The 18358-nt window shown below is 39.8% G+C and overlaps 5 protein-coding genes across 5 annotated transcripts; 4 read left to right on the top strand and 1 right to left on the bottom strand.

The window, feature by feature from the left end:
- Positions 1-57: 57 nt before the first annotated feature.
- MONOS_5990 (uncharacterized protein) lies at positions 58-8630 on the top strand (the record flags this gene model as incomplete). Its single annotated transcript, XM_067876186.1, has 3 exons — positions 58-265; positions 395-537; positions 745-8630. The coding sequence occupies 3 exons, from the start codon at positions 58-60 to the stop codon at positions 8332-8334; spliced, it is 7941 nt and encodes a 2646-aa protein (XP_067733793.1). The 3' UTR covers positions 8335-8630.
- An 815-nt stretch (positions 8631-9445) lies between these two features.
- On the top strand, positions 9446-10003 carry MONOS_5989 (uncharacterized protein; the record flags this gene model as incomplete). Its single annotated transcript, XM_067876184.1, has 1 exon — positions 9446-10003. The coding sequence occupies one exon, from the start codon at positions 9446-9448 to the stop codon at positions 10001-10003; it is 558 nt and encodes a 185-aa protein (XP_067733792.1).
- A 539-nt stretch (positions 10004-10542) lies between these two features.
- Positions 10543-12372, top strand: MONOS_5988 (putative Reverse transcriptase (RNA-dependent DNA polymerase); the record flags this gene model as incomplete). Its single annotated transcript, XM_067876183.1, has 1 exon — positions 10543-12372. The coding sequence occupies one exon, from the start codon at positions 10543-10545 to the stop codon at positions 12370-12372; it is 1830 nt and encodes a 609-aa protein (XP_067733791.1).
- A 668-nt stretch (positions 12373-13040) lies between these two features.
- On the top strand, positions 13041-13370 carry MONOS_5987 (uncharacterized protein; the record flags this gene model as incomplete). The annotated part of the gene is made up of 1 exon (XM_067876182.1): positions 13041-13370. One exon carries the CDS (start codon positions 13041-13043, stop codon positions 13368-13370), a length of 330 nt encoding a protein of 109 aa, XP_067733790.1.
- A 384-nt stretch (positions 13371-13754) lies between these two features.
- On the bottom strand, positions 13755-17976 carry MONOS_5986 (uncharacterized protein). The gene is made up of 8 exons (XM_067876181.1): positions 17784-17976; positions 16908-17708; positions 16564-16751; positions 16164-16443; positions 14662-16068; positions 14493-14600; positions 14152-14393; positions 13755-14053 (listed from the first exon to the last, which is right to left on the bottom strand). The coding sequence occupies exons 1-8, from the start codon at positions 17941-17943 to the stop codon at positions 13934-13936; spliced, it is 3306 nt and encodes a 1101-aa protein (XP_067733789.1). The 5' UTR covers positions 17944-17976; the 3' UTR covers positions 13755-13933.
- Positions 17977-18358: the final 382 nt, after the last annotated feature.

Here is an 18358-nt window from a genome sequence, read left to right as displayed (position 1 = left end):
ATTAGCACAGACGATTTACCATCATTCTTTTTTGAGGAATGCAATATTGCAGATAAGATGGTTGAAGCTGGTTCATCATTACTCTGCGATGGACGAGTTGGGCTTGCTTCTGTTTCTCTATGTTCATTCCGAAACATTTCTAGCAAAGGAACTTTTGGCGTTCAAAGCACAAGCAAAGAATGGCAGAGATGCTCATTTTCAGATTCAGCAGTCGAACGAGTCGATTGCCCACATTACGGAACGCTCGTTAGTCAAGCAAGAACTAGTTTGAAGATGATCAACACATCTATCAGCAGTTGCTCAAATACAATCATTGATCCATCAAAACGAAATGAATTTTCCACTGGATTGATTGAAATTTCTGATACTTCTTTTGTTTCTGTAAAATCAACAGATGCAAGTGGAGGTTGCCTTAGCTTTTCTGGAACATCAAGCTCTTCAATTGCACGATGCACGTTTTGCGAATGCTCAGTTATTCGAGAAACCTCTGAGCCTTCTGGTGGTGCCATAAGTATTTCCGGAAATGGAATTCATGAAGTAGCATTTTGTCAATTCATGAACTGTTCATCATATCGGATGGCTGGGAGTTTGTTTTATAATGGATATGAAAAAATCACAATTAGAGATTCATTATTTGAAAGTTGTTCATCAATGTATTATGGTGCGTTGGATTTTTATATGCAAATGAGAATTGATGGAACTTTAATTTCAAATCTTAAATTTAAACTTTGCTCTTGTTTACAGCATGGATCTGCACTTGCATTTGATAATAGCAGCAGCGCGCCTGCTGTATCTGACTGTCTCTTTGATTCTTGTCATAGCAAAGGAATGGGAGGGGCAGTGTTATTTTATTATGGAGCAATAACAGCTGAAAATGTTTCCATCTCATTTTGTTATTTTATAAATAACGCTGGGTCTGCTGGAGTTGATATCATTGTTTGGCAAAATTGGAGCACGTTTGTAATGAAAGAGAAGATAATTATGTGTTTCTCAGTTTCAGAGGGAAATCGCGTTAGTGTTAATGATGTCCGATGCAACGATTGGCTTCCAAATCCACCTTCTAGCATGGATCCTATTTGTATATCATTCAGAGGAACAGATGTTGAGGGATGTGGGCATCATGCGCACGGATGCCAAACAATATCATTTGGTTTGAGAAGGCGAACATCAACTGAGGTTTTGCTTGTGCAAAGAGGCAATTACACAGAATCAGAAATAGCATTTGAAACCAATCTGGAATTGAAGGGTGCTGTAATGACAGAAACGCGCTTGAGTTGGAAAGGAAAAAGCGAAAATGGAGCTCTGTTTTTTGTTGCAGAACAAACGCTGAAGGTCAGCGATATAACACTTATTCATGGCTTATCTGACAGCGGAGAGAGCTCTATTTTGCTGTGGATTGATGGGGGATCTGCAGAATTTGAGAGTTTGTTGGTCACTTGTGATGAAAATCAGAATTCTCGACTTGAAAACAGTTTGATTTCTTTGCAAAGTGGGACTGCAAGATTTGCAAAAGTGACATTCAGTTCAATCGAGCAGTTGAATTGCCCGCTGTTGGATTTTAGAGATCCATCAGAGTTTGAGATGGAAAACTGTTCATTTGAATCAATAATTAGAAATGCTGGAGATGGCGCAGTTATTTCAAAGGTGGTGGAAAACGGAGAAAAACTTGAATTGAACGGAATACGATTTGAAAGATGCAAATGCGCGAGAGGAAATGGAGGAGCCATGCACGTGACTTTGAAAGAAGGTGGACAGGTGAGAATTGGGAACGAGTCAGTTGTCCATGCAACCATGTGTGAAGTTCCTTCAGAGCAACAGTGGAGAGGATGCGGTGGGTGGATGTATCTTCTTTTGAATGAAAGAGCGAGTGATTTTATTCTTCAGGATATTGTGTTTTCAGAATGTGGAGGGTGGGCAGGAAAGAATTTATTTATGGATGCAGAGGATTTGAGTGTAGTAGCAAACATGGAACACATGAAATTTGAGATATTGATTGAAGAGGAGAGAGACAGAGAGGTGATGGGGTATGAAGGGGGAAAACGAGATTATGAAATTCCGCTGAGGGTGTATTTCACCGTTCCATTTCCAGAAGAAGGGTATGTTGGTGGAGAGAGGAGTTTTGATTTCAGTGGATGTGGATTTTCATCGCATCCCTGCTCAACATTGGGGAAGATAGTTGAATTGAGATTTAGAAACAGCAAACGGAAGATTATCGTGAATGATGGATTTGAGTTGACAGAAGTTATTTCGATGGCAGGATCATCTGAATGGGAGGTGTATTGTGGGATTAACAAGACTAATGTGAATGTGAAAGCACCAAGCAGCATGACATCTTTGTATTTGATAAATGTGGAGAGTGTTAGTTCCATTGTGAACATTGCGTTCCAAATTCCACATCAACTTTCTGGTGCAACATCACTCATTGGTTTGACCAGCTCATCACTCACACTCACAGACTGTTCAGTTGCTCATTTGTCAGAGAGCACATCGAGTGTGGCCTTTGGATATTGCATTGTGAATGCACAGAGTGGGAGTCTGAAAATGGAACGATTTGTGATTGAAGAAGGGCTGATATTCAATGATCACTCAGCCATTGAATTTTCTGAAGGGATGACGAGCGTGATGTGCTCAGGATGCAATATCAGTGGAGTCAAAAGGAATGAGGGAGATGGAGGATGGATGAAAGGAACAGTTGGAGGGAGTGGAACGTTGACAGTTGATGGATGCAATGTGAATGGGTGCAGTTGTGCTGGTGGAAAGGGAGGAGGAACATATGTTGGATTGAAGGGAAATGGGAAAGTGGTTGTGAGTGGAACGAGTGTGATTGATGGGAATAAGGCAGAGAATAATGGAGGGAATGGAGGGAGAGGAGGAGGGATGTTTGTATTGATGGAGAGTGGGGGATGTGGATTGACAATTGGGCAGAATGTGAAGTTTTCGAAAATGAATGGGAATGTGGCAATATATGGGAAGGATGTGTTTGTTCATTGTGGGAGTGGAGTGTTTTTGGAGTCAAAAGTGAATACCAGTTCATTTGCATTTTTCACTCCGCTGACAATTCCATCAGATGTGTTGAAATTGAGTGGGAGTGAAAATGGGGATGAAAGTGGAGTGATTCCACTGTTTGTGTATTTGTGCACAATGGGAACAAAGGTGATTGTTGATGGGAGTGGAGGAAATGGGATGGACCACAGTCATTGTGGATTTGAGGCATTCAGGTGTTTGACAGTCGATTATTGTGCGAACTCAAGAATGAGCAGCACTTTGAAAGAAATTGAGGTGGCTTCATCTTCATCAATAAGGGATGAAATTGAATTTTCTTTATTTGATGTGAGTATTTCAGGCAGAACAGTGTCATCCGATGAAGAGAGGATGCAAGTTAATGTGAGTGATGGAGGATCAGCCACACAAGAATGGCTTGTTGGATGTTCGAATTCACTGACAATGAGCCGACTTTCATTTGTTGTGAAAAGTCAGTTGAAAGCAAGGAGAAGTGCATTCATTCATTCAACATCAACACTCAGTGTGACGAACTGTTCAGTCTCATTTGAGAGCGGGGCATTGGCCAATGGAAAGATAGGATATAATGTGATAAACATTGAGGGAGGGAATCTGATTGCTGATGGACTTGTGATGGAAGGGGGAGTGAGAATGAATGGGAAATCGCCAATATCAATGACAAGTGGAGTGAAATTGGAGATTTTGAATTGCAGAGTGATTGGAGTGGAAGTGATAGGAGAAGATGGGGGATGTTTGAATGTTGGGATGAAAGAAGGTGGATGCGTGAATATTGAAGAAAGCAATTTGTCCTCGATCTGCTCAGGTGGAAGTGGGATGAAAGGAGGAGGAATGATGATATCAATTGGAAGTGAAGGAAGTTTGGAAATGAAAAATGTGAATTTGTCTGAATGTGAAGTTCCATCAGAGGATGTTGAGGATGGAAGAGGAATTGGAGGGGGGATATTCGCTGAACTGCCTGCTCAAATGGGAATATTTGTGCTTGAAGGAATGACATTTGAAGGATGCAATGCCTGGAAAGGGAAGAACATGTTTGTTTCAGGATGGGAACTGAGCAAGATTGTGAACAAGGAGCACTTCAAATGGGAGATGAGTGAAGGGGAGTTGGGATCATTGGATGAGCTGTGTGGATGGGAGAGGAAGACAACAAGAGAGGAGGGATATGTGATTCCGCTGGCTGTGTATTTATGGTCAAATTGGAGTGGGAATGGATTTGTTTCGAAAGATGGAGGAGGAGACTTCAGTGGATGTGGGTTTTCTGAAGCACCATGTTCATCGATTGACCACTTGATATCACTGAGATATGAACCACTTGATGAAGGTGAATCCCACATCAGCATTGTGGGATCAGGGTTTCTGAGTCATTTCATATCATTTTCTTCTTCTTCATCGCCAACTTCACCAGATTCAGAGGCACAAAAAGTGGTGATTGAAGGAACATCGAAAGGCACAGCAGTGATAACAAGCAATGATGATGATGAGAATGATGCAAATGGCAGTCCATTAATATCATCTGGTGTGAGTCTGACACTGGTAAATTTGTCATTCTCAAATACCAATCCAAACAGTCATCAGGAGATATTGATTGAATCATCAGGAGCAAACATCTGTTTGTCTGTTGTGGATTGCTTATTTGGCTCATTAAATGGAATGGGAGATGCAAGGTTTTGTGTGATGAAAGTGAATGGAGGCAGAGTTATTGTTCAAGGATGTTCGTTGGATGCGGTTGACAAATTGAAAGGGTTCATCGCTTTCAGTGCAGCAGCAACAAGGGAGATGATTGTGGAGGATGTGAATATCACGAATGTTGGGGTGAAAGAGAGAAGTCTGATATCGATGTTTGGGGATGAGCAGACGAATGGGATGAAAGCCAAAAGAGGGATAAACATGGGAGAAAACAGGCATTCAAACAACGAAAAAGTGGTGATAAAAGTGAATGGGTCTTCGTTTACAAACATCGCAAATGGAGAAAACAGAGCAGGGGTGTTGAGTGCGGATTCATTTGAGAGTGCGATGGAGTGTGTGTTGGAGGGGTGTTCGGTTTCGAGTTGCAGGAGTGAAATGAGCGAGGAAGGAGGAGGGATGAAAGTGTGTCTGAAGAGAGGAGAATCAGAAGTGAGAGTTGTTGGATGCTCGTTGGGGATGTGTTCGTGCTCGGGAGTGAAGGGAAGAGGAGGAGGGGTGATGATTGATGCACTTGACCCGAATGAGGGTGGAACCAGTGGATTTGGACCTGTTGGGATAAGGATGGAGAATGTGAGGTTTTGGGGCAACGAGGCATTTGTGGGGAAGGATGTGTTTATCAGATGCGAGTCGATTGCCAAACAGATCAATGAGACATTGTTTGTGCTGGATCTCAGCCAGGATGCCCTGAAATCCTCCAACTCCATCTGTGGGTCAGACAAGGAAAGGGATGATGCTGATCTGATCCCTCTGATCACATTCTATTACGGCCAGCAGGTGTTTGTCTCTGCAGGTGGAAGAGATGACAGACAATGTGGGGCACAGAACAATCCTTGCCTGAGCATTGGCAGTGCTGTGAAGCACATTCAAAGAGGAGTGGGGAATTCCATTTGGATTGATGGGGAAGGGGTGATTGGTGGAGAGTGTGTGATTGGGGATATGAATGTGAAGAGTCTGAAGAAGACTCAATCGACAATCCATCTTGATGGAAAGATGGAGGCTGTGGGGGATGAAGGGAGTGTGGTTGTGTTTGTGAATGAGAGTGCTGTGGAGAAATGTGAATTCTTGTTTGAGTTGAGTTTTGAATCAGAGCATTCATGCATTGTGAAAGTGAAGAATGGAACATTGGGGGTGAGTGAGTGTTGGTGGAAGAGTGTTGGAATGATGATGCTTTTGAACAGCACAATTGTGGAAGTGGAGGGTGGAGAGCTGGAGGTGGAGAAATGTGTTGTCAGCTGTGTTTCCACTTCACGACAGGTATTGTCAGTCTGTGAAGGGAGCAAGGCTGCGATATATCAGCTGAGGATGAGCGATATCGAGAGCGAGGATGGAGAGATTGTTGATGCGAAGAAAGCAAGGGTGGAGGCGAAGGAGATGTCGATGAGCAACATCACCAGACAGAACAGAGGGTGCATTGTGAAGATCGTTGATTGTGCAGAAAGAGTGGATTTGATGAATTGCTCTATGAGGATGTGTTTGGGAAAAGAAGGGAGAGGATGGATGGTGAGCGTGTGCAAATGTGAGTGTGTGAATGTTGATTGTTGTGAGTTTGATGGAGAAGAAGAAGAGAATGAAGAGAGAACAAGAAATGAACAGAATGAAGGAGAAAGAAGAGAGGAGATATGCAAATGGAATAGCTCAATGGTTGACTTTGAGAAGAGTGAAGTGGAGATGAAAGTGACTTCGATGAGAAACAGCAAGAAAGGGGGATTGTCAGTGAGTGGAGGGAAAGTGGTGATTGAGAAAGGAGAGTTTGCGAATAACAACCCATCGATTGGAAAATATCCCTCAGCTCGGAGAAACATATTGTGCTCGGATTCTGCTCAGCTGAATATCATGAGCTTGAAGGGAGGAGACGGAGTGAAAGATGATTCATCGATGTGGATTCTGAATGATGGATGCACTTTGAAGGGGATTGTTGAGGAGCGAGCATCGCCATTGTTCATCCCCACACTGCGATGGGTGGAGACAGAGGAGAAGGAAGGGGTGCTGGATGTTGTGTTCAGAGGCACACTTCTTCTGCCATGCAACCTGTCGTTTCGGGTTGTTTCGTCGGTGGGGGATGTGGAGCAGGTGGAGACACACGAGATAAGTGAGTCTGGGTTTGTGAGTGAAGAGGAAGTGCATGGCACAACTGGGTTGGAGATGGTGAGGGGAGCAGAGGCGAGTGCAGAAGTGAGGGTGTGCATCTTGTTTGGAGATGGCCATTCTCCCTCGGTAACTGAGTCATTCATTCTGAAGAACAGGAGCGAGGTTGAATCGAAGGGAGATGAAAGGATTGCTGAAGGAGGAAAAGAAGGGAAATCGATTTGGCCAATCATTGTGATTATTATGGCCTTTGTTCTTTTGATAATTCTAATATCACTTGTGATATTCATTGTTCGATGGAGGAAGCAAAAGAGAAGAACAGAAGAATTGGAGATAATTGTGGAAGATACAGTGAAGAAGGATCCGAAGGCGTTTGAGATGGTGACGATGGAGATATCGCCTGAGGAGCAGTGGAGGAGAGCTGAGAGGGAAGCTGAAAAGAAAAATGTGGAAAGGATGAAAAAAAGAATATATGATACGAATATGCAGCATTCTGAATCATCAGAGCATCTTCTATCTGAAAGCGGCTCAACTGAATACATTCTGGGAAGGGATTCAGACAAGATTCCAGAATGGATGCTGGAAAAGGTTGACGAAAAGGAAGAGAAAAGAAAGAGATCTCCTTCACCATCCATTTCATCCACTTCAACAACTGATTCAGATTCAACATTTGTTCGAGGAGAGGATCTGTGCCCAACCACTTCATCCATGTCGAATCTGGTGGATGCAATGGCGTGCTCTTCTCCTCATGAGAAATTGATTGTGGATCTGAGGGATTCGCTGTTCATGTTGCTTCATGGGAGGAATGAGAAGAAAGAGATGGTGATTGGCACTTTGCAGGAAAGGGAGCAGACAGCTGCTCAGATCCTGTTCTGGGTGGCGAATCTTGCGCTTCACTCGTTTGATGAAATGGACAATCCGCTCTCTTCTCTTGCCAATCTGAGTCCGCACATTGTTCTGTTCTCAGAACATATGGTGATATGCATTGTCATGCACTCTGATTTGCTTTCATCCGATGATAGTTCAGATTCATCATCCATCTCTTTATCGACTGTTGTGACATCTGCAAGTGATGATGATGATGAAAGTGACTCTCTGCCCTCGTCAGCCTTTGAGGATGAAGATAGTTTCAAAAAAGAGTGCTTGAGGTGGAAGGCACCTGAGCTGCTGATGAACAAGAAGATGGGAGCAACAAAGGAATCGGTTTCATTCTCGATCGGGATGATGCTGTGGGAATGTTTGACACTGAAGATCCCGTTTGGGGAGTATGAGGCAGAGGTGGCTGGACAGAAGATCGTGAATGGGGAGAGGCCAATGTTGGATGGTGTGATGCAAACACCATTGGTGGAGATCATTAAGAATTGCCTGTCGAATCATGTGAGCAGAAGACCTTCGCTGAAAGATTTGAAGCGAGTGTTCATCCAGCGATTCCCTGAATCGGCTCAGGTGCTGACGATGTCAGATGCGGTGGATTATGAAATTGTTTCGGAGAAGCGTGGGAGCAAAGAAAGTGGAGATGCAGAGACAAGTTTTGTGAGTTTTTGAAAAGAGTGAGAAAGAAAAGTGGAGAGTGAAGATGGGTGATGAGGAAACACAACGAAAGGTGAGATGTTGAAAAATTGTAATTTCACATTTCATTCATTTGCAATCAAAAACTTTTCCTTTTTTTGATTCAATGTTCAGAAATTTCAAGCTAAAAGTCAAAAAGGAATAAGGAAAAGAAATTGGAAAAGAAGGTAAGGTGAATGCTGCAAAGAGTAATGCGAATGATAGATGCTGGTTCGAAAGTTGTTCTCGACAAAATGTGCGTCAAAAAATAAATCACTCCAGATGTGGTGTTTCCATTTGCTTGCTTGATGATGAGAATGCGGTTTAGAGAGAAAAAGATTGCGATTTAATGATCAAGTTGAATCTTTTTTGAGCATTCAAAATGCATTCAGCACAAACAAATGGAAGCATTATTTTTTTTAAAAATTTTGCAATTTATGAAATGGAAACAAGGATGTTAACTGTATGACCATGATTGTTGAAATTTCATGGGATGAAGAAGCTTATCCAAGATGCCAATTTCTGTTCAAAATATTAAAAAGAAATGAAGAAAGAAAACGAATAAAACAAAAAATAAGAAACATAGAATTTCAATTAATTGAAGAAAATAATTTTTATTTTTATCATTCTTGTCTTTTTATTCATGCATTTTGAACAAAAGAACAATCAATCCAAAAAGACAAAAATTAAAAAATAAATGATGCAATTTATTACATTTTTTGTCTTTAATGATAAACAAAGATAAATTATTTAAACTAATGATTAATGATGTTCCCATTAAGAAATCATTCACCTATATCAATTATTCGAGAAGGATGATAGAAAACAACATTTTTACTTTAAGAAACGATTCTTTAATTTTCAAGAATTACAGGAAGAAAAACTTTTGCAAATGTCAAATTAAATTCTGTTTTTCAATAAAAAAATCATTTATTGAATATCTGCACAATATTTCTTCAATAAATCAAAGTTATTGTTGAAATTATTCAAATTGTTCTTTGAATTAAAATGCAAAGCCTTTTAATTCTTAAGAACAATCGTTGAACTTCAACACCTCCTTATTTTGGGAGTGAGCGCCATATTATGGGCTCAGTCGTTCAACCGATCAATGGAAATTGAAGCTACTAATTTTGGACCTGCGTCTGAACCAAGCAGTATATTCTCTGCGGGCGGACCAACGGGCGGCTTGGATCTATCTCAATCCAACTCCACAAGTAGCTCAACATCTCCCATCTCACGGACTCAATCTGGCCAAAGTCACAGCGGGTCACAGGTTATTCCGTCAACCAACAAACTGGCAACTTTATCTACGGAACTCTTCGGAGAAGCTGTGTCTGCTCCAGTATTAAATTTTCAGCTTGATCGAGCAGATGTTCAGGAAACCAAGAATGCTTATGAATCTTTATCATTTGTCCCATTCATACCATCGCAAACACATGCCCATTCAAGATCTACAAATTTAATAAAGGATGCCTTGGATTCGAGCGGTTGGAGAGTGGAGCAATATCTATTTCCCGCTCTGAAGGCGCTAATTTTACTACAGGATGAAGGAGCTTCACAACGGGATAGAGTTGCTGATGCGGTGCTTATGATAATTGCGGCGTTGCAAGAGGCAAGACATTCTCGCATTCAGGCAGAATATGGTTTCAAAGCTGCCCACGTTTAAAAGGACGGATCAGAAGATCCTCTAATTACTAGTGACAAACTCGAAATCATCAAGCCTATTCTTGAAGCCAAACACTCAACGGCTAAGCCTCAACCAAAAAGAAGAATCACTAGAACAAGATTTTTTCGCGTGCAGGCCCGCTGCTGCAGGCCTCGACCGGGAACATTTTCCAAGAAAGCTTGGGGAAATAAGCAATAGTGGGAGGAAGAACTCGATTGTTCTCCGCGGAGTGGAAGAAGATCGGTGTCACAAATGCTATTTCGGAGGGAATTTGCCCGGTCTGGAAGAGAAAACAGGCAAAGGACAGATTGATGAGAGAAGTACGAATGAACAAGGGCTTTTTCGGAGGACAGTAGGAGGAGTTAGCCTGTGCCGCTTGGATAAGAGAAGGTTTAGCAACAGGTGTCATATCAAAAATAGACAGGAAGAAGGTGCGTTGCCTGAGCAACATGTTTTTCATTACAAAAAAAGATAGAAAATACCGACAAATACCAGACTGCCGTCCGTTAAATGCCGCTGTGAAGAACATCCATTTCAAAATGGAAGACCACCGGACTTTAGAAAGATTATTAGAGCACAACGATTTCGCCACCACCTTAGATTTATCCCAAGCATACTTCCTCGTCCCAGTTCACGACTCGTTTGTTCCGTTTCTCGCCTTTTCCTTTCACGAAGAAACATTCGCTTTTCGCGGCATGCCATTCGGGTACAAGGATGCTCCACTGATCTTCACGAGACTGATGAGAAAGGTATTGCAAAGCATCAGAGAGCAATGGGATGTGAAATGCATGGCATACTTGGACGACGTTATCCTTATCCACCAAAACCCTATCTATCTAACAGAAGTGACGGACAAAGTGATAAAATGGTTTGCAGAGCTTGGACTTATGGTCAATGTGGAAAAGAGCAGTGTAACTCCGAGACAAGTCTTCAACTTCTTGGGTTGGACTAGGAGAACAACAAAGATGACAGTTGCACTGGAAAGGAACAGAAGGAAGGCATTAAGCAAGGAGTGCAAGCGGTGGATGACAAAGGCAAAAATTGGAGCGACAGTGAAAACAAGAGATTATGCCTCATTCATCGGTTCAATAAGTGCAGTGCGATTTGTGTGCAAAGACGCAGGGCTTCAAATGAACAGATTATACGCTCTGCTCAACAGAATTGTTCGAAAAAATAAATGGGATGGAGAATTCGCGATGAATTACGGAGTTTTCAAACAAATCTCATATTGGGAATCGCGCTTGAGGAAGGAAGAAAGAAGAGATTTGGAAATTTACTCAGTTCCAGATGCGGTGTTAACAACAGATGCAGCCCCTTGGGCATGTGGAGCCATCTTAGAAGTCAACGGAGCATGTTACCATTATCATCAGCCTTTCAATCGAAGATTCATTTCGCAAAGTTCAAATTTCAAGGAATCACTGGCAGTTCTCCTTTCTCTCAACCATTTCGAGCCCTATATCAAGAAATACAAAGTGAAGAATCTGCTCCTTAGATCAGACAACTCAAGCGTTGTCTTCAACATAAACCGCTGGGCTGCAGGAAGAAACTTAATCGGCATCATAAGAAAGATCAGACGAGCAATTCTCCAGATGGGGATCAAAGTGAAAGCGATTCACCTTCCAGGCATTTTGAACAGTGCAGCAGATTCCTTATCAAGACTAGAAAGATCAGGAGACTACCAGATCACACGGAAGGGAATGGAGGAGGTTCAGAAGCAGTTAAATGTCGAAATAGAGCAGGATGCATTCGCAAGTCAAGGAAACAACAAAGCACAAATTTGGTTTGGACCAGGAAGTCCCTTCGCAGAGGACGGATTGGCCGTAAGTTGGAAATACGCAGTGACTCTAGTTCATCCCCCTGTTCCGCTTATCCTTCCGTGCCTGATGAAGATTTGGAGAGAGAGCAAGAGCAGTTATACTAATTCCAGCCTGGAGAGATCAAATCTGGACGCCTCCATTGAAAAGAATGATGACACGCTTCGTATATTGGAAGAATTCGCAAACTATTCTTCAACCAGGCATAGGCTTAAAGAGAACAGGAGCATCTCTCCCACCAGGAGGTTACATAGCGGGGAGACTAAATTGGTAATGGAAATCGGGGAGGAATGGTGGAAGCGCGGGCTAAAAAGGTTCAATGTTCCTGATCTCATTATCTTTGAGTCTCGAAATAGTGTCGCTTCCACAACTTGGTCTTCGGACACGTTCGGCTTTGCACATTTCTCACAGGCGTTGGAGGAAGAGGGATATGGAGACTTTCCGAAGGAATTCAGCGAATGGTCCCAGATCTGTGCTAACATTTTCATAAAGTTGAGAGATAAAGGTTTACCATATTCAGTCTTTGCACAACAAGATCCGCGGTCTCGTTATTAACCAGAATCAGTTACGGAGAAAACCTGGGACAAGTCCCGCTGATAGAGACATTATTCCGCTAGTTCCATCGATCTCACATTCCAAGGAAACCTTATACATCTATGTGGTCTCCTTCAGTAGCATTTGACTATTACAATCGCATGCCTACAAATGAGGAATTATCGTTCTTCGATCTGACCGTTTAATGCATTATCCTGTTAATTATTTTCACAGCATGTCGCTTCCGTGAGATGGAAAGAATATCCATGAACCAATCCGTTGTGCAAGAGGACTCCATCCATTTATTCACAAATTTGAAAACATCTCCAACACCCTCATATATAACAGTTCCAATTTTGAAAAGTGCGGACGAAAAGGTTTGTACAGGAAGAGCTATTAAATCACTTTGGGGCAGAGTTATGACTACTTATGAAAATAGAGACACATTTTTACTCAACACGGTACAGCACACTCCGCTTAAGACAGAAGGAATTCGTAAGTTGGCCCGCCTTTAAATGACTCAGATTGGGATTCCAGGTGAATATCGACCTTACACTCTCAAGCATGCAGCTATTTCAGCACTATTGTCCAAAGGAGTTCCAGAAGCAATGGTGGCGAGGCACGCGCGTATGTCACCAAACTCACACACTCCAACTCGTTCATACTTCAAAGTAAATTTAGCTTAAAGGATGGCGGACACCTTGTTATCAACGGTCGACAATAGGAAACCTCAAAGCCAGATGTGCTTGCAGGATAGAAACGATTATGCTCAGTCAGCGCAAACCACATCTACGAATTTTCCAAAGGGCTCTGAAGGAGAAACAATATTCCCCAACCAGGTTGAAGAACCAGGTGAAAAAAATCGTGATAACAAGGAGATTCTTGTGGAAAGAAATCAAAAAGGAGCAGTTGCAATTTTGGAAACAATGATTGGAGTCAGAACTTTATATGCAAGAAGGAAATCAGAACTATTTTACTCCCAAAATAAGGAGGTGTTGAAGTTCAACGATTGTTCTTAAGAATTAAAAGGCTTTGCATTTTAATTCGCCGAGAACAATCAAGAACTTCAACACCTCTTTTCCCACCACGAGTAAAACTCTTCCCGCCCTTTGGAAATGAGATATGTTTGGCACAAATTTGTCCAATTCACTCACTTTTGGAATTGTTTGTAGTAATTTATCAACACCACCTTGTGCACTTTGTTTTTGCACATCAATTGTTAATTTTTGATAACGATTATTTAATTCCTTAATTTTTACTTGCCATTCACCGCTCGCACTTCACTTGAACGACTGAGCCCATAATATGGCGCTCACTCCCAAAATAAGGAGGTGTTGAAGTTCTTGATTGTTCTCGGCGAAGAGAATAAAGTTGAACCCATAAAGTTACACATAACCGATTAATATTAATGATAAATGTTTTTGGGAAATTTTTAATGGTGAAAATTTTGTGTGATTTCACAGCAGCTCTTGAAAAAAAGAAAGAGATTGAATTATAAATATAAGATTTACATCATAACCATAAAAAAGAAAATTATTTAAATGAAAAGAAATAGCACTTCTTTTACCCCGTTGCACATCAATCATCCATCTTCTTCCATTTTAATCGATTTGGTTAATTCATCTTCTCCAAATAACGTTTGATACGCTGTATCATTACAAGGATTAATTATGTCAATACAATCAAATGAAAAAGAAAAGCACTATTTTTTAAATTTCAAGAATTGTGATTGAAAACGATAAATAATGTTTAAGATTAAAACGTTATCAACCAAAAATTTTATATTAGAAAAAAACAAACACTTCCTCTTATTCCACGAACAATACATCGCCTTTTCTCCTTTGAAACACTCATTGAATATGGAATATCTCCTGAGATGTTAAGAGAAATTGGGAAACTTGCTTTTTGAGTGGCATGAAATGGGCGTTCATGAGGATCGAAGGAGAAATGAAGCTTTGGAGAAGATGAAAGTGATCTAGGGGTGAATTGTTTCCAAGACGAAGATGAAAAAGAATATATCCTCACGAAATGAGACGGATGTGCTGAATTCAATAAAGATGGAATGATTCAGGAAAATAATAATGTTCAGCAAAAACGGTTCAATAAAAATGAAATAAAAATTGATGCATTAAATGGCAAACGATCAGATTGCAGATCAGAAGGTCCATAAAGTACACAAATCGAATCGTTTGGCAGAAGTGCAAGATTGCGTGGTGTGTAAGGGCAAAGAATTGATAAGCGTGAAAATGCTATTTAAAAAAGTCAACAAAAAACTTTTTTATTGGAATAAAAAACACAAATGTTGCACACCAATCTCTTTCGGAGAAATCGGGAAAAGTGGTAGAACGGCAGATAAAGATGGACGATGAATTTCTTGTTCAATGCGTATTATATGCACGATATTCGAATTTACAGAAATATCAACCCAACAAAAGTAGTGAACATTTACAAAAGACTGAGGTATATTTAATGATTCGTCATACGATGATACAGACTCACCTTCAGGTTCCAGAGAAGCATCAGTATAAAGCAATTCTTCAACTGGATTTAATTCTTCAGCTTCTGAATTATCTGCACCTGATGAGTCACTTATCGATTCTTCAAGTGGGTAGCTAGATGCGATCAATGAAAGTATTGAATGTGTATCTGCAGGTTCAATCGGTTCAAGTCGTTCTGCTTTGTCTTGACAAATTGGACTTTCATCTTTTTTAGCATTATTAAAAATGGATTGGCGATCTTGAGGATCAACTTTCATCTCTGCATCCACAAATATCCTTTCAGTTTTTGAATCAAGCTGTTTCTCTTTGCCTTTCAATTTTTGCGCCAAAAAAATGGGTGAAGGACTTGCAACTGTTGTCCACAAATCACACAAGAATCTGCCTTTGTTTTCATCTTCGACTCTCAGAAGCTCTATTGCCATTTCCCTCAATGCGGCCTGATCTTCCAGTGGTATTTGATCTGCTGCATCGTGAAGAACACTTCCATCAGACGTCTCTGAATCTTCGCCATATCTGTGCTTCGGCTTTTCTTCATCACTTCTCTGTTGAATGGAATTATCAATACGCTCTCCAGCTTTGAAAAGATCCTTTTCATCTTCAAAGATCGAATACTCTTCATTGCTCATAGAAATTCCTTCTCTTTTGGCAAACATCCAATCTTCATCATCCCAATCAATCATATCTCCCTTTCGAAAGCGATAGGATAGCCATCGGGCAAATGAAAGCTGGAAAAGTGTTAACGCTTGAGATGATTTTATGATTCGGCTTTCTCTGTTAGAATATTTTTTTTTTGCATCAGCTACCATTTCTCCACTGTGGGTGTTTCCTTCATCCACACCTTCGTCATTTGCCGATAGCATATTTGACATCTGTTCACTTGAATGATTGTCGAGCAGTTCATTGCGCATCCAGAATGAGTTGCCTAAAGAAATTGTGTATCGCAAAGATATGCTTTTCGATAAATATTCACTTGGGACAAGAAACATCTTTTGCATTTCAACATGCAACTCAATTATTGTTCTTCCAAGTGAAAGAGCATCATCTTCACCGCTTATGGCAGCAAGTACCGTATCTGTGTGAAAAAGAGATAATGCCCGATCAAAAAGTGAAGGTGTAATAGAAAGAAGAGGATGAGCTTGCGTGATATTTAGCATCTGAAAAATCTGCTTGACAGATTCTCCAGTTTCAAGTTTTTCTGGATTCGACCAATAATTAGTGTCTTTTAAATCGAGAAAGTTTAGTTTTGATTATTTATTTTGTGAAAATATTATAAAAAAAAATGAACTTTTGTAACATTAATAAGAAAAAGCACACGGTAAAGAAGCAGCTGAAAAATAGCCTCCACTCCTTCTCTTGTCGCTGCTAATTCGGAATAAAACTTAGACAAAGCTTTTTTAATATTCTGCGCAGCATGATACGCCACATTCACTTGCTTTTCCATTTGAAAAGGCTGATATGCCGGCTGCCGCATTGTGCCAATGAGATCTGAAAGAAGACCCAACAACGACTCAATGCAAGGCTCAAGCATATTTACACAGTTGTCCAAAAGGGCGTCACAGAAAGAAGTGTAGCTTTTGACTGTTCGAATAATGTTCTTACAAAGTGAAAATTACGCGTTGAAGCAAAGCGATAAATAAAAGGTTACAAAAGGTTGCATATTATTATATTTTTAAAAAACATCACAATTTTGGATGAATACAAAAATTAAGCAAACTTGTTGAATATCCGTCTTAAAAAAGTTCTGCAAAGAATCAGTAACAGGCCCACATGTCATCAAAACTAGCAAATCATCTGCTGCTGCTTCAAAAAATTGTTTTTGCTGAGTCTTTTCATCAAAAATATTATCGCTCGTTTCTTCCTTTGATTCTCCTTCTGAAGCACTTATTTCTTTATGTTGGTGCACTGTTAAAGCACATTTTTTTTGAAATAATTGTGAACAAATAGCAATAGACAAACAAAAAAGTTCAAAAGACATTCAAAGAAATATTTTAATCACAATATTCTTACTGAAAATTTCTGTTTCTTTCACATTTATCCCTCTCTTTTTTTTTTACAAACATTTTGTGCATTTTCCAAGATCAAGAATTATTGATTTCCATTCATCACTTTTTGAAACCCATTCGTTGCGTAGATATCGCACAAACCTAACAATACGTATGTGATAATAAGTTAAGCAATTCAGCATGTAATGCAACTGATGAAGAGGATAAATATTGGCAGAAATAACTGAAGAGTCAAAATATAAAAGTTGATTTTCCACTGGATTCGAAACGTTGATTAAAATAGATGAAAGATCATCTGCAACTTGAATTGACGTTACTATAAATGATAAATATGGAAGTTGATTTGCGTCTGATATATTTTCGCTTTCTTTATAAGTTCGTTCAAAATCAGTACTTTCAGAAGCGCTTGTAACTTGCCCATTTTCGTTGATATGATTAAAAGCATGCTTTAATACGGGGATTGTTGCTAAATGAAGCGATCCATCAAGGCTTATTGTCACATTACCATTAGCATTTACCGTTGTTAGAAGAGAAAAAGATGTTGGCTTAATAATAGATGAAGTATCCCCTAAAAAATTGGGGATTTGAGGGAAAAGAGTAAGCGTTCGTGGGAGGGATAAAGCTTGATGATCAAATACCAAGCATTTTGTAAAGTTAATGCAAAAACAACTTCTTGAAACAGAATGCAAAAAATCTAAGACAGATTGTCTTCTTCGAGATGCTGATTCTGGGAGATTTTCATAGTCAGCATTTTTCACATTTTCTTCAATTGTTGAAAATGATTTAACAGGAGCTCCCGTTTCGACAGAGTATATTGTTATAATTCCATCATCTTCACAGCAATAAAGTTGTGTTCCTAAAAATGAACGAAAATGTTTCACACAAAACAGTGATTTTAAAAATGGAACTTGCTTTTAGGTTGTTCTCAAACCATCAACAGAAAAGCAAGAATTAACAAATTCATTTCCTGTTCTTGGAGTTAAAACGTACAATTGCTCAAAATCCTCGATTCTATGAACGGAGGCATATTTTATTGACTGAACAACAGCAATATTTTTTGCATTTGAAAAAGATTCTTGGCTAAAAAGCATAAATTATAATTTTAACATAATAAAAAGAAAAAATAATTAGTTAAGATCAAAAATGAAATTAAAAGCTTTCAACATAGTGAATAATTTTTTTAAACAATAAAATAATACACTTGACAATGCACAACAAAAAAATTAACTAAAACTTGCGAAAATTATCAATTCAAACAATCAAATATGAAGTTATTGTTTTTCAGTTAATAAAATTCTTGCATTTTCATGACCATCCTTATCAAAAATGGAAAGAATTACCAAAAATTATTGGCTCCTCATAAAGCATCTCCGAAAAGAACTTTCTTCATGAATTTATTTCCCCTTATTATTGCACGATTGCAAGATGCAAAATGTAAATCCAAGATCTTCAATCTTGTGAACTTCCTCAATTATTCTTAATTTTCGTATCCTTCATCATCATCTC

The sequence above is a fragment of the Monocercomonoides exilis genome (assembly GCF_001643675.1).
Source record: "Monocercomonoides exilis strain PA203 chromosome Unknown scaffold6-2077815, whole genome shotgun sequence".
Classification (NCBI taxonomy): Eukaryota; Preaxostyla; order Oxymonadida; family Polymastigidae; genus Monocercomonoides; species Monocercomonoides exilis.
This window is presented reverse-complemented; position numbering and strand designations above follow the sequence as displayed.

What these genes read in the sequence shown, in the direction of transcription:
- MONOS_5986 (XM_067876181.1), bottom strand. Translation starts at nt 17,943, where the DNA reads ATGCTTTTTAGCCAAGAATCTTTTTCAAATGCAAAAAATATTGCTGTT. An exon ending in TCTTGGAAAATGCACAAAAT is followed by an intron (nt 16,752 to 16,907) that starts GTTTGTAAAAAA and finishes GTGCTTTAACAG; the next exon opens with TGCACCAACATAAAGAAATA. An exon ending in GATTTCTCCGAAAGAGATTG is followed by an intron (nt 14,601 to 14,661) that starts GTGTGCAACATT and finishes TTTTTTAAATAG; the next exon opens with CATTTTCACGCTTATCAATT.